The following is a 16,493-nucleotide window of genomic DNA, read 5'->3' as shown; positions in this document are numbered from 1 at the left end:
CAGAGTACTGTAAGTAAGTGGCTAATAATTGTGATTATCCTTATTAACAAGACAAACTAACTGATTTTTAATTTGGAGCTCCTTGGATTTTGGATCCGAAACAAATATCTAACTCAACAGATACTGGCCCCATTAGACTAGGTGGCCCATATATTGATTTCTCTTAAATGTGTTAAGAGACACACATATGCAATCTCAATCCATGTGGTGGTTTGAGCTGGAGGCTCTCAACCACCCACTTGGGAGCACTTTACTAAACTCTCACTGAAATATATGAAGCTGCCTTAGAAGCCCTACAGAGCAACGCGTGGTGTAGATCGCAGCATAATACACTGAACTCTTCAGGGAATACATCCATCATGAGATAATAAGTAAACAATGGACCAGTAGCTGTAAACAATTAAAACAATTCTTGTTTTACTCTTCCCATTAGAGAGAGCTGCTTTCTTCCTTCCCCACTGAAGAGAGATTGTAAGGGATGGTACCCGAGGGAGGCATAAGCATCCCTTTAAGGACCAATTCAGCCTTGGGAGTCAATGTTTTAAAAGAGCAGCTGACCTTGGATCAATGCCATGTTATTTTCTTTCAGGAATAAATCTGGGTGGTGGAATAGTGATTGTCCATTCAGCTAGCTCTGTCACACAGGGCTGAATAGAAAGTGGCTCAGGAAGTAATCCACACAGTCAAGTTAAACTGAAAGGCTTCGGTTTGAAATGATACGGTCAGTGGGACTGGTGCTATGAAACTAAGGCAGTCAGACATCAGTAGATCCTAGTGAGTCACCCCTATTTGTTTTTTTCAAAATTATTCCTTAGAATCTTTTCAAATTGTAAACGTCTAGCACAGTAATGTTACACCTTGACTCTGAAATTATGACATACATATGACTCCTAAATAAACAGGACAGCACTATTTAAGTGCAAGTGCTCTATTTCAATGAGCTACGGATCGAGGTGATTAACTAACCACACAGTAAAAACAATGGTAAGTAACAATGGGGGGAATGTGGCAGGAAAAGGGAAAGGAAAAAAGTAATAGAAGAGCCAAGAAATATAGAGTGTCAATAAGGAGGAAAAGGGGAAGGGAGGCTAGCTGGCAAGGAGAGAACAAAGGGGAAAAAACCCCAGACAGAATAAGAAATGATATTTCAGCCATGGCTACCAGAGAAGAAAGGCTTGCGTAAAAATAAGTAGAATTATTAATATCCTGGAACTACCAATAGAAAACCATAACAGAAGGCAATACAAAGAAAACAGCAGTTTAAAAATAGACAAGGGACCAAAATACAATTTATGAAACAGAAAGCAAACAGCCAATATCATTTTCAAAAGGAAAATAGTACAAGCCTAAAAGATATTCCCTAAAACAATTGTTGTAAGAATATAAAATATCAATTTTTTAAAAACTTATATTTGCTAAACTTTTTAACATCATTGTCTATGAGAGTATATTCAAATCAACGCATTTATCTTTAATTAAATCAGGTTTAAAATCTTATTTGATCATTTTGGGAAATATAATAGCACCGGTAATCATATTTTTTCTATGCAATGGAGCAATACAATCCAAAATCTTGAGAACTACAAATATATGTAAAGATAACATGGAAAATGTTTTAAATGTGGGATCTGATCAACTTGTCAGTTTGTTGGCAGCTGCTTTACATGTAAATAGAGTTTCAGTAAGTCTATTTTTTTGTTCTCAGCTGCAACATCATTACGTGGCTCACATGCACTCAGATTCCCAGTTTTATCTGCTTCCTCAACAATGTTTGGTGGCATCTTAAAAATGAAAGGGGGACAAGTGGCCTGCCTGAATGCTCAATAGAGATCCAAATTAAACAACGCAATGCAATATGCATGGATTTGAATGCTCGGTCAAATCTAAGCCACGTTCAACTACACATTTTGAAAGAGGTTTGTTTTGTATGTGGTAAGTCACGATGGTACTAATATAAAAGGATGGTGCTATGGAGAAGAATCAAGTAATGGGAATTTTAGGTATAAACAAGATCTATTTTCTTACATTTATCCTCAATTTAATCAGACAAAAAAATATTATGTAGGATTTGCCTATACATTTACCAGGCTGTAACAAGGTATTTCCATTAAATCAGATGAAATTATGTTTTTCACTGGATTCATGAAACCTGATTTTGCAGTAAGCAAGATTCTGCCACCAGCCATTTCTGGCCCAATACAACACGTTTTCTTTCTTCGGTTATTTATTTATCAAATTTCCTGGAGCAAATATGTAAACAATTATTCATATTTAAATAATCCATGCAACTGCTTTCTTGAACCAGACTGACAATAACAAAACGTCTCAAGATTCCTTCTGAATAAAATTTTAAAGAGTCTGAGTTGTCCACACATAAATCAAGCAATAAAGGGAAGAAACAATTATATAAATATTTTCTGCTTTCTTTGTACAAAGAACAAAAATTGTTTCCTTGATTGTTTTTCCTACTGTACCAGAACAAAAAATGGATTGTTCTTCTATACAATTGACATAGAGCAGTAAATAAGGTGCATTCTCCCATTTCTCCAGAAATTTACATTTCAAAAATATGCAACTTTTCCCTCCCCGCCAACTGTAAGCTGTGTCTAATAATGCAAGAAGCAGATTGTCTTCCCTCATTTCCTTAATTTGTATCATCTAAAAGCAATTCATTCAACATCTTGTCGCCCTCTGGCAGCTCAGTTTACTTATCCACACTTAATTTCTCATTTGGACCAAAACAAACTCTTCTAAACTGCCACTGGCTGAAGGGAAGTGGTGGGGAGAGAGAGAGAAAGATAAATTCTTTGCATAGATCTGTCACAAGATTAGTCCTTCACAGGCAGCCCAACTGAAACAGGCAGTTGGTTGTTATGTGAGTTCTGGTTATGAAGTGCTCAATCCACTGTGAAAGTTTTTTGTTAAAGAGCAACTGAAAGGAAAGGAAAATGTAAAAGGACTTTCTCATTTCAGTGGGGCATATACAAGAGAACTTATGAAATATGTAAGTGATGTTGGTTTTCATTTGTTCTGCTCATAGCACAAGTACACAAACGCCAACAATTTGTTTTTGTTTGTTTCATTTAGTACAATAAGAATTTGATGCAGCCTATGTGTACAATGCACATCTTCATCGTTACGTATCTCCTCCTCCTCCTACACATTCTCATTATCACACACATAAATAACTTTTCTTTCAGAGGTGTCCATATATTTTAGTGTTTAATCCCAGAGTCACCTCTTTGTCTAAAATATAAGCCAACTGATCACCATAATGTATGTCAGTGCCATAAAATCATGGGGCTGTACACTTTGAGCAAAAATGTCAATAAATAATTGCTCAAATTTTATTTAGACAAGGCAAGCCCTGCTGACTTCAGAAAGTTTAAGTGAATTCTAGGATTGCTTTGGCCAAAATGCATAACATATCTAAGCTGTCTCTGAAATGCCCATTCACTGTGGCCTCCAGAGGGGCAGAGAGGAGCCAGCCATCCTTCTGGCACTGAAAACAGGGAGAAGACAATTAAAAGTGGCAAAGACAAAGCTAAGATGGAAACGGGGGACGGGATAGCACCCTGTACTTCTTTTGAGACACAAGTAATTGGCCAACAAGTTGGGACACACAACAGGGAAGAGTCTCTTTGACCACAACAACACTCAGGCCAAGAATGGAGAAAACTCTCTGACTGCTGGCTTTGCACGCATGCTGTACACACGATATCTGAAGCCCTGGATTCCTGCGTGGTCCGTTGAGGCAATCGGTTAAAACCGCCTTAAGGGGAAGGAGACCGCAGTGAAATCCGCCCGACCCATTACTTATACGAGAGCCCGATTAAGATCAGCCTGGGAAGAAAACGTCCCGAACACGCTACTCCGACTAGTCCCAGCGAGGGAATTCAAAACCTTCGGCCACCCGGGATTCTGGCGGAACCACATCTAAGCGCTACTGGCCCCTCGCACCGGCGCTCAGGACACGCTTGGCCAGCCAAGCTTCCCAGCTGGCCCTCGAGGAGTCCAGGGGAGAAGGAGCCGGCAAGGACCGGCCCCTCCGAAGGGGAGCAGGCAGATTTATTCAGCACCGAGGGAAGAAGAAAAGGAGCCACGCTCGGTCTTCCTCGCCGCCGCCGTCGCCCATTCAGCCCAGGAGGAGAAAGGCAGCCCAGTTGGCAGAGGCGGAGGGGGGGGAGAAGGGGGGGGAGAAAACCCAGCGCTTGTATTCAACGGCGGGACTTGTAGGTCTCCGCTTGTCAGGTGGAGGAGAAGGAGACGTGGGCCCGATCCTTAAAGTTCAGCCCTGCAATGGCTGCTGCTCTGTGGGGAGGAGAAGGCTGAGGCCGATGCTCAAGTTTCCCGCAAGCGGCGAAGTTGGGCTGGCGCCCTCCTGCCTCCCTTCTCCTCCCTTCCCCACACCTGTCATCCCAGCCCAGCTGGCCTTCCGCCGGGTCCTCCGCGCTCAGGCAACCGCTCGGGCGCCACACGCCCGGTTCGGGCTCCGGCTACAGGTGCCGAAAGGACGGGAGGCCAGAGGCCGCCGCCGCCGCCAAACGCCCCTCGCCAGACTGGCGCCAGCGGAGCCCCGCAAAAGGACCGGAGCGCCCGGACTTTCCCCTTCCCGCCTTCACGAACGCCAACAACTCCTGGGCGCCTCACGCAGCCCAAAGGCGACCCCGGCACCAGAGGGCAACTGAGGGCGCCCAGCTGCCTCTCCCGCGTCTCTCGCCTCGTCCGAGGGTCTTTTTCCCTCAGAATCAAAAGGGGCTCCTTGAGGCGGAGGAATCTGGGGAACCGCAACCTCCCGCCACCTTTCCCAGCACGGAAGGAAGGGAGGAAGGAAGGGGGGTCGCACCTGACTGAGAAGCGCTGAGGCAGACGGTCCGGCTGAGGGCCAGCAGGCTCACCCAGGAAAGGAGGCTCCGTACCGGCTTCATGCTTGTTCCGCGTAAAACCCCGCTCTCTCTCTCGCTTTGCGTCAGTCGTTCTCCGGCTGCGGCTGCGGCGCAGGAGAAGCCCCCGAAGGACGAGGACGGCTCCTCCTCAGCTCCGGGGTCGCGGCGCCCGCATGGCCTCCGCGACTTGGCTCTCCTCGCCGGGACGACGCCGGCCGGCCCTTCGCTCCCTTCGCTCCCGAGGTGTGAAGAGGCGGGTCTGGCTCCGGCGCGCGGCCCCGAGCTCCGAGGGGGCGCCGAGGAAGTTTCTCCCGAGCCGGAATCCGAGGGCGCCCAAAAGTTACTTCCCCGATCAAAATCCGCCGCTGTGCCCGCAATTCCCCTCCGGAGCCGGCTGGCTTTTATCCCCGCCTTCCCTCTCCGAGTTCCCCGGTCTCTCAGGCGAAGGGGGGGACGGAGGGCTCCGTGCGGGGGCGTCAGTTGACGTTCCCGTCTCCCCCTTGCCTTCCGCTCCCTTCGCTCGCTCGCAGCAGCCGCCGAGAGACGGGAACCGCCGGCTCCATCCACTCCCGGAGCTCCGGCGGCTTCGCCGATTAGCAAACCCGGCTGCCCCCCCCGCCCCCCCAACACAAAGCGGGGGGGGGAGGAGGAGACGATAGGCTGGACCAACTCAGCCCAACCCCGCCCCCTCTCCGCCGCTTAACCAGGGAAGCCACGCCCTCTGCCCGCCCCCCTGCCCAGCCTTCTGGGCCCCGTCGTCCTCCCCCTCCCTCCCCCCCTCCCTCCCTCCCGCCATCCGAAGACCCGGGAAGCACCTGTCGCTGGGGCCGGGCGCGTGCATTCGTCGGGGCGCGCGGCTGCTGCCCGCAGGTTACCATGGAGCGATGCAAAGGCAGCCGCTGCCAGCGAGCGCAACAACGCGCCTTTTCAGAGCAAGCAGGGCCCGGGAAGGATTGGGTGTCTTGTGCGCGCTCGGGTCCTCGCTTCACGCTTTCTGCAGATTTATTCGCTCCGTCGAAGTTCCGAATCCAGGGGGGGATTCTCTCTGTGACAACCGTCCCTTTCCTTTCCAATCCCCGTCCCTGGCGTTAGGCGCAACCCTATCCTATCCACAGTCATTCGGAAGAAAATTTCTCTAGATGGACGATAGGATCGCGTCTCCGGCGTTTTGCGCACTGGGAAAAAGAAGGAGAAGGCGGCGCGAGGCTGACTCCCGTCTTCATCCCGCAATTTTCTTCTCTACGGGAGGCGCGATTTCTTCCACGACTTGGATTTGTCCCGAAGAGGGGAGGCAAACTGCGCCGCAAAAGGCTGGGAAGTTTGAAAAGTTCCGTTTTGCCGGCAGAAAAGAGAGAAGCGAAACGAGAAGCGGCCAACAGATTCAGGCTTTTCTGAAAGACCGTCGCTCCTCGGACACAGCACGGACACAGTTGCGGAAGGGGCAATTGGCAACTGTCTCTCTTTCCACACACATAGACACACGCACTGGCTGCCTTTTTTCCGCGGCGACCGATGGTAGAAACCCGACATTCCCAAAGATTCGAAGCTGCAATTTGCCGGGCGGCGATTTTTCTAGAAACTTTCCCTTTACACGCAAAACATTCGGCCTGGTTTACGGACATCCTCCAGAACGGCTAAAAGCTCCAGATAGGGGAAAGGCTTCCTTTCAGGGTGTATCTTTTGGGAAATGGGGGGAGCGCGCAAGATTCGAAGGAAGGTGGAAAGGTTCGTGTGCTTCATACATCCGTGGGAATTATTAAGAATTAAAATCATGCTGTCGTTTATTTTTTATTATTAGTAATACACATTAAACAAACGGTGCATAGACTTTGAAATTATCCTGACATTTGCTAGTTTTCCTTTTAAATCTTTTAGACCATCTCCCTGTTATGTATGATATAAATAATGAAATGCTCTGGATCTTTTAAGATTGGTTCCACTTTGTGTCCACTTTGGTGCTTGAAATGGACGGACAGGCCATAGTACCAAAATGGTTGTCCGGTGTGCAGCACCTGCTTGGATCCCGCTACACCTACATATTGGTCTCACATAATAGCTATACTTCAAATGAACATTTGCTCTCTTTTATTTACTCCCCTTCTGTCCTTATCTTTGCACTTTCCCTCTGCTTTTCCTGAAGATAGAAGGTAAGTGAACTTTGATGAAACATCATCGCCTGTATGAGGAACATGACAAGATTTTGAGTACATTCTGAGCACAAGCTTGAGACCACAACTTTAGACATGCTGAGGTTCCATTCTGCACTGAATTTCCTTGAATCCAAAGAACTAGAATTAAATTAAAACTGCACACTTGGGCAGGTGTTTTACTGAAGCTTTTATTTCAGAGAATAAAAGAACAGGTTGTGTTTTTCATTACAGATGCATCCAGCTCTATCATATTTGGTCAGCCTAATGGGTTTCCCACTTGTCTTAATGAAAAAAAACCACAAATTCACACTGCAGTATAGTAATCTATTATACCTATTGTAGCTGGTGTAATTCTTCAATTTCCTTCTATGTTGTTTCCCTTGTCTCTTTTCCAAGATTGTAAATTCCTTTTATAAGTAAAAGTAAATGTGCTTGATAATAATATGGAAATGCAGGATTCAATAAACATTCGCAATCACATAGATGTGTAAAATTGGAAACACTTGTCTTGATGCATCCTGAAATTGATTCAGATTCATTTCCATTTTTCCTGATCTGCAGGAACTCTTAAAATTATGGAAGGGTCTCTCGTCGGTTGAACAGGTAGCCAGGGGTTGAGTGAGAGGCAAATTATCAGTCATGCACTCAAATGTTTTGCTGAACCATGATAGTCACTAGCTAATCAAAGGCCTCTCATTCTCTTTCCACATCTTCACCTCATAGGATTATTATAATAATAATTAAAGTAAAATTATGCCCATATCTGCTTTTGGAAAGGAAAGAATCAGCACAATATGGATGCACTTGATGTAAATAAAAAATCAAAGTCTATGAATAAGCCATTTTTGTTAAGCATTCCCCCATATTAATCTGCAGTTACATATTTAAGTTATTAGACTTTATCCAGTTTCCACAAGTTTCAATACACAGGAGCTCCATCCTAAATGATGTGAATTCCCACATTTGCTCTGCCAAGAGCACAAATAATCACCTTGTGACCTCCATATGTTTTAGACTATAAATGTCACACCACCTACGTAGAGCGCACACACAATACTACCTTCTATGTTCAAACTATTTGGAAAGGGGGCAGTTGCTTACTCTTCACATATTGGGAGCCTACTTGCACCTATCTTGGACCTGAGATAGAATGGAGATTTTTTTAGTGGCTACTGCAGCAATTTGGTAAATAATAGGAATTGGATTCATGAATCATGATGAAAGACGGAATGGAGACCATGGCCTTTATTGCACAGTTCATGATCTCTCTACCGTCTCAGAGGGTCATTGATTAATGCCTCAGGAGATATTACGATGACCCAGATGATGAATACAAGATATTTCCCAAGAATGTTTGAAGGCTGGACTGTTCAAACCAGCACCCATATCTAGCCTGGAAGTTCTGACACAAGCTTATTGCAATAGCATACGTCCTGAAATCATTTGAATCCTGTTAAGTGGGTTTTTTTAAAATTTCTTTTTAGGAATAAAAGATGCTATTTGCATCTGTTATATAAATGAATGCAGCATATGAACACAAATTAGGTATATCAATTTATTTTTCATCAGCTGCTTTGCTTTTCTTTGCTTTATCCTGGATAGAATGGGAAATTAGGAATTTATTGGCAAGAAATTTTATGGTAACAGAAGAAAATGTATGGGTACGTTAAAGGGATTAATGGTGGATGGAAAAGAGAACATGGTTGGAAATAATTGAAGAATGGACAGGGAACTCAGAAATGTCAATTCTGGAAACATGAAATAGGAAAATGGGTTTGCGTAGAATATCACAAAAAATAAGATGAACACATAAGAATCCTTCACATTTTTAGTGATTTTCATCTATCAGATATAATTTCAGTTTAGAATATGATTAATACATTTTATGGACATATTCTATACTGTACCTAAGATTGTGGCAAGAACAAAGAGACACTTTTCTCTGCATTGAAACCTCTTAAAATATCTAATAATGTGAAGATCTGAAATAAATCTGTTCGAGTAATGCAGTACATTACACTAATTCTGTTTGAGCAGTTCACTGTGTCAAAATCTGTCTGGTTTCTTTACATCTTTTCTAGGGAACAAGGCTTTTCTTGCCTGTCATTGTTCACTACTGAAAGTTATCCGAGACAAAATATAAATGCAAACAAGCCAATCTGAGCCTTCCCTGAATTCAGTTTTATTGCAAACTAATTCACACTATACTTAGTACATAGATGCATGAGAACAATGCTGACAATCCAGAGACTTACAAAGAAAGGAAGACAAGAGCCACTACAGATGCTTACTGAAGGAAGCTGAGTATTTTCTGAGAAGTGTATCCTAAGCAACCCCAGGAATGGAGCAAAGGGAACTGCAACTTGATGAGTTACCTGCTGCAGAGGCCTGCTCTGTAATATGGGTTATTAGAACAGCTGTCCAGCAATCCAGAGAGCCTGTAACGTGCTTACAAGGAATCAGTACAGTAATATCTGCAACAACAAGCATGATAACTATTTAACACAATCACTCCATGTGTTCTTTATCAGTGTTATGGCAAATATATTCATTGTGAAACTGTCTTTTTAAGTCTCAAGTCTGCTCTTGATATATTTTACTCAGACTTCAGACTTACAGTGGGGTTCCCGTGTCTTGGGCCCATTGTTCTTCAACATCTTCCTAAATGATCTAGATGAGGAGGTATAATGGGAGTTTCATTAAATTTGCAGATGACACTAAGCTTGGGGCAATTGCTAACATTTTTGTAGATAGACTCAAAATTCAGAAGGATCTCGACAGACTTGAACATTGGGCCATAGTCAACATGATGCAGTTCATTACTGAGAAATGTCCTGCACTGAAGGCAGGAAAAACCAAACACACAGATAGCAGTACTCGCTCAACAGTAGTAGCTTATATTTAAGTGGTGTCCTAGTGAACCACCACTTAAGTATAAGCCAGCCGTGTTCTGCAACTGCCAAAAAAGGCAATGCAGTCCTGGACTGCATCAACAGAGGGATAGCATCAACACTCCAAGAAGCACCCACTCTATAGGGCATTAATGAGTCTATATTTGGAATACAGCATCCAGTTCCGATATCTATAATACAAACAAAATGCTGAAACTCTAGAAAGAGTGCAGAGAAGAGCAACTAAGATGGTAAGGGATCTGGAAGCTAAAATATGTGATGAACGATTGAGGGAGCTCAGTATGTCTAGCCTATTGAAGAGGAAGATTAGAGGTGACATGATAGCTGTCACAGAGAACAGCGGGTTGACTTGTTCTCCAAAGCACATGAGGCAGGACAAGAAACTCATTATAGGTTGGACTAGAAGACTTCCAAGGTCCCTTCCAGGCTTACAAGTCTTATGTTTCAATGTATGGAAGTTTGTTCTCCATCTTCCTCCTGAACTGCTTTGGTAATATTGATGAGATTATAAATCTTTCTATAAGGTAAGGAGATAGTGTGATTCAAAAACCGCCAGTTTGCCATTCTCCAATATCCTAGGAATATCCCTAAAAAGTGGGACAAAAAGCTAATGAGAGTTGCTCATGCATTGTGGCCAGAGATGGCCTTTCTCTCCGGACACCTTTTTCCACCCTTGACTCAATCCTCTGTGAACTCAGCAACTTTCATTATTAGGCGTTGGTTCTTACCTGATATTCACGTTCTCCGGACGGAAGAGACAGTAGCCAGAATGGGTTGTCTCTGTCCAGTGATCAATCGGACTGAGTCTACAGTTGTGACATCACTGGTACCACTGCACCACCTCGGCTCATATTCTATTCTATTCTATTCTTAAAAGTATACTTTAGAAATTAGCATGCACCATTGCTTCATATAGAACATAATGTCATAATGTCTCTTGCAAGTTCTTCATCTTTGGCCTTCAAGGAAAATTTGTGTTTGGTTTCACTGGATTTGAAAAGGAAATCAAAACTGCTTTACTTTTTCTTAAAAGAGTGAATTCATTTAAATGCGAATCTTCCCTACTATCATCTTCTTTGAAGGAGTTCTATAAAAAAAATCTTGTTCCACCATGGTAATCTTGACTAATACAATATTGAAGAAAATGATTGCACTTGACTAGTTATTAAACTATCATACCACCATGAAGTTCTAGAGCTGTTGGCTAATTTGGGAAATTGACAAATAAATTAATTTAATCCCAGAAATCTGTATAGTTGTCAATACAAGAATATGGACATGCCATATATTCACCAAGTCAAAGTAAACGTACATTTTTCACTATCTTCCCAGGACAATTGGAGAGAAAGTGATTAAAAGCATTGAAATTCATTTGTGTTATAGTTAAAGAGGTTTTTTTTTAAAAAAAATATTGGGTATTGGTTTAGGACATCAGAGAAATTGACTAAGATGATGGAGAAATACTGAAATGACCACAATGAAGGATTGGATTGTGAAAATGGCTGAATTCACAGAAATGGCAAAATTCATCTATTTGATCAGGGATAAAACAATAAGTACTTTCTGAAAAGACTAGAAACCTTTTATCAATTTTGCAGAAAATGGGGGGAAAATGAAATGGTGATTTTTGAATTTGATGAATATAGGATAGAAGGGAACTTTGTAGTGTACTTTTAGAAAGGGATAAATGGTTTATAAATGTTAGAAGATTGGAAGTCATTTAATTATCCTATTCTTTTTTTCATTTTAGATCTCTATTGATTTCACACTTTTTCTTAAATTACTGCTGTACCTTCATGACTATTTTATAACTCTAGCGCACTTTCACTTATATACCACTCCATGGCACGTTAAACACTCTCTGAGCTGTTTATAGAATCAGCATGTTGCTGTCAACAATCTGAGTCCTCATTTTACCAACCCTGGAATGATGAAAGGCTGAATCAATCTTGAGCCGGTCAGGATTGAACTCCAAGCTGTGGACAGAGTTAGCCTCCAATACTGCATTCTAACCATTGCATCATTGCATCAATTTTTATTTCTGTAAAAGTCTTGTTTACTATCTTGTCTCCACCCTACAAATTTTCATCTTTATAGCATCAATTCTGATACAATTTAAACTCCCGCCAAAAGTACTGGATCGAACGTTCCCCTTGATTCTATCACTTTAGAGGAAGAAGCTACATTGTAGTAGCATCCTTCTCCTGCAGAAAAAAAATGCTCAAATGAGGAATTAAATCTAACTTGCAAATTCTCATTGGCCATCTAAAATGATAAATGCTCTGAATCTAGATCACCTTCCCTGCAAGAAAATAACAACATATTTGGAGTAATTTCATAAAGGCCTTGGGAATAATTGGGCAAAAATTATAAAGACAAAGAAAATGATAAGAAATCAAACTGTGGGACACTTTCTGAAGGAGTTAAAGATCAAATTCTTAAAAGAAAATGGAAGATACAAAGTGTGTTTATTTGACTAATATGTTTAAAATATATAGGTTATTATTTCTAGTAGTTCTTAATGATTTTTCTTTACTAAGTTGGAATAATAAGTTTTTTATAAATAAAAGATAAGATGGGAAAAAGAGATTTTTGTTGTATTTTTAGAGAAAGTGATAAGGAATATGAAACTGATTTGTTTGACTAAAGTTCAATATATGCATTATTATTTCTGGTAATTCTTAATGGATTTTTACTGATTAACACTGAATTATTATTTATAATTTGCTTATAGATAAAAGAGATGAAAAGCGTGACGAAGAAATCTTTGATAGGTAGATAAATTATTTGTTGTTCTTCCCTTGATGAATGGGAAAGTCATTTCTTTCCCTTTTTTCTTCATTTTTTACTTTTCTTTTTCTACAGACTTTTTTCTTTTTATATAATTTGTATTAATTTCATATATATTTGTATTTTTAAATTTTAATAAAATGTTATAGACATGATTATAAAACACCTGATTGATTTTGTGCCATCAAGTTGTTGTCAACTCTTAGTGATCATATGGAGTAGATAGATTTTTTTAATGACAATCTGTCCCTAACTGGACTTTCAGGTCTTCCAATGAGGCATCCATCATCACTATAACTGAGACCCTGTGGTCACCCTCTTCTTCTCTTTCCTTCTACCTTTCCCAGGATTAGAGCTACGTCTTCCCAAAATGTATCCACCATAGAATAATTTGAGATTGCTTCAAATGAGAATTTTTCATGGAATTTTTCAATAATCCATTTGTTTGTTTTCTTGGCTATCTGTGGCATTCTCAGGAGTTCAGAACCATCAATATTCTTCCTATCCTGCTTCTAGTGCTGGAAATGTTTCCACCATGTGTGCTTTTTTCACCTGCTGCTGGAACATTACCTTGTATTCTATGGCTGACTACTTCAACCCAGAACTAGTTACCCTGGTTTTACTGGTATGAAGATTTCCCTCATGGATAGCAGAACTCCCTGATGCATCTTGACTAGTTAGAAAGGAGATTAGAAATAGTTTATCTATTTTTGAAATACAGGGAAGCCTCTGGAATTAGAGCAGTCCAGTGCTTTGTTTGCAAGTATATTTACTTACATTCTACTAACCAGTGAAATTTGCACAATGGTTTTAATAATCAAGTGAAAGTCTCTGTAACTAAGTAAATATTATAGCAGTCGTTGCCCTGCTTGTAATAGCATCTTTGCCAGTTACATTTTGTAATATTTTTGATAATTGTTCACACCTTTCATTTTGCTTTAATACATAGTTACTGTCTTTTTCATTCTTTGCTTCTTTGGAAATCCTCCGGACAGCATTTGGATATAAGGCAACATAAAATATTTAGTTAAAAGATTTAGGGGGGGGGGGGGTGTGTTCAAAAAATATAGGAGAGAGCCTCTTCTCCTCATTCTCACTAATGTCATTTTTCTGTCATTACAATGCACAATAAAGGCTCTATGAGCATCAGCTGCATTTGTTGGGCCTTGAAATGATATCATAACACAAGTGGCAGAACAGAGTGGGACTACAAGTGGATTGTGAAATAATCTATTCACCAATTAATTAATTTATGCCAATTTTTCTGGTGTCAACATTAGTTCCATTGTTATCTGTTGTTAGCCTCCTTGTTGATTCATTGTCTGTTGTAGAACAGAAACAACCACCAGAATTTTAATATGTGATGAGAAGGTTTATTATCCTGAAATGAGCTGGCAATTCAAAGAACAGTTTGTTCCGAACCTATATATGAAATTCTCTCCTGCAAACATGAAGGAAAATATACAGAGTCCCTTGAGTTGAGCTGATTTCTTGGTGCCTGTTTTTGGGCAGCATTACACAGAACACAGAATCATAGAACTGGAAGGGACCTATGCAGGAGTGGGATCCTACCGGTTTAACAGCCAGTTCACTGAGTGCTGAGTGGCAATTAGCAGTGATTGGTGGTGGCGGTGGTCCCTGCTGCCTGGAATGGGCCAAAAATGGGATGTGCAGAGGTGGCGATCGGCGGTGGCAGTGATGGCGGTGACAATGGTGATCCTTTCAATCACCATTGAAATTGATTGATCACCAATCACCAGGCAATGGTGATCCTTTCAGCCTGGAACAGCTGATCGGTGGTGTTCTGTGAGGCAGATCCAACTGCCAATCAGCTGCTCATGCTAAACCAGGCTGCTGAAGCTGACCAGGATGTTTGCTGCAAGGATACTAGCCAGATGAATACTGATGGATGCTGGGAGGCAAAGGCAGAGGTTTTTTTTCTTGTTTTCCTCCCCAAAAGCTAGGTGCTTCTTTTTTTTGAAAAGTTTTATTGTTTTACTTAAACAAAAACACACACACAAAAAAAAGAATCACCTTTCGTTACATCTTGTAGAAAGTGTGTCGATTGCTTACAAATACATTTCGTGCGTTTCTTCCACAATCATTACATATACTTCATTCAAATTGAGTTGCACATTTTAAAATTTATGTATTTTACTATCACTGTACCACAATTCTCATTTGGTTACAATTATTTAAACATGCTTTTATCTAAAATCATTTGTATTTAAAGACACAACCACCTACTGGCATACATTCGCAATCTCAGTAAACCTCCAATGACTTTACACCTTTACAACATATTCTGAAACAAAGTCAGTTGGTAGGATATCTAAGCATTCCCTCCCCCCTCCCCCCCAACTCACAGATTAAAGTTTATGTCTAATTTGCTTTTACTGGTACGACACACATGTATATATCATTAAACATTATCCATTAACATTTCCTTGTTATTATTGTAGTTAGCTAAAAAATTAATTACCATTTATATCACCTCTCCTCAGGCCCAAAGGAGATTATACCTTTATAGCAAGCTCTAAACAAGAATTTATTAATAAAATTTATAGGTCTTTTCCCTAAGTCCCAAATTACAATTTATATCCAAGTTATTTTTACTAATTAAGGTTATAATTTCATTATTATTATCATTGTTAATTATATGTTAACAAAATGAACATTTAATAAGAATCTAAAACAATCTACAAAATGCTAACATTCCTACTTATTAATCACCAAAAGTATCGATTAACATTTCCTTATTATTATTGTGGTTAACGAGAAAAAAATTATTTACTATTTATATCACATCTTCTCTCTTCAGACCCAAATTAATTATAACTTCATAACAAGATCTAAACAAAATTTTATTAATAAAATTTATAGGTCTTTTCACCAAATCCCAATTTACAATTTATGGCTAGGTTACTTATACTAATTAAGGTTATCATTTCATTATTATTGTCATAGTTAATTATATGTTAACGAATAACCATTCAATGATAATCTAAAACAGTCTACAAAATACTGAAATCCCTACTTATTAATCACCAACAATTAGCTAACTTTTTATTGTCAACTTTCATTATCAACCTGTATCTTTCCAGTAGCAAAACAGTCTTATCTCTCTTGCCAGTTGTTGTGTCAATTCTCTTTTCAGTTCCTTTCCAAAGTTTTTATGAATGTCTTTCCATACTTTATTGCTTAGAAGGTCTCTCAAATAGTCTCATTGCCCTTGAATTGTTATTAACATTAGCTTATCTTTGGTTGTCAAACTTATTTCTGAATAGGTTTCTCTTCTTAACTCCATCATTATCATACATTTTTTTCTCCTGTATCTTGAAATCTGGGATAAAGCTCCAAATTATCAAATTCACTTTTCCATCTTCAGTTCTTTCCACTTTCACCCATATTTGCTCCATTAATACATTCATCTATTGTCTTGTCTTTATCTTGTACATTTTCATTCTCTTCTTTAATTTTTTGGGCTCCAACCCTTCATCTTTTGCTGTGATAAACAATAGCCTAACCAACTTCTTCTCAAATCTCCCAAATCCTTCTAAAATATTTTGAATTCCAACCAGGATGTTTTGAAAGTTTAAGGTTTCCTCATCTGAATATTGATCCATTTTTTCAAAAGAAAAGAAAAAGAAAAAAAGGAGTCTAATAGCCACTGCCACTCTAGCCTTCCAAACTTCTTTTGTGAATATATCTATATTTATTTTAAGTCTTAAGCACAAGTTCTTTTGTACTCTTCA

General features: G+C 40.5%; 1 protein-coding gene across 4 annotated transcripts in view; it reads right to left on the bottom strand.

Annotated features, from left to right (window-relative positions):
- The window catches only part of ERBB4 (erb-b2 receptor tyrosine kinase 4), a 769,459-nt gene extending 763,983 nt beyond the window's left edge, over positions 1-5,476 (bottom strand). For 2 of the 4 annotated variants that reach the window (XM_087706329.1, XM_087706327.1), the window contains exon 1: positions 4,847-5,474. In XM_087706329.1, the coding sequence (XP_087562455.1) occupies positions 4,847-4,928 (82 nt within the window). In that variant the 5' untranslated portion in view covers positions 4,929-5,474. Of the gene's footprint in view, positions 1-4,846 lie in introns of all 4 variants that reach the window. The other 2 variants (XM_087706314.1, XM_087706322.1) reach the window with 2 other exon arrangements.
- Positions 5,477-16,493: the final 11,017 nt, after the last annotated feature.

This window comes from Thamnophis sirtalis, unplaced genomic scaffold (genome assembly GCF_051295495.1).
Source record: "Thamnophis sirtalis isolate CommonGarterSnake01/CBP01778 unplaced genomic scaffold, rThaSir2_p1.2 scaffold_1, whole genome shotgun sequence".
In the NCBI taxonomy this organism is placed as follows: Eukaryota; Metazoa; Chordata; class Lepidosauria; order Squamata; family Natricidae; genus Thamnophis; species Thamnophis sirtalis.
This window is presented reverse-complemented; position numbering and strand designations above follow the sequence as displayed.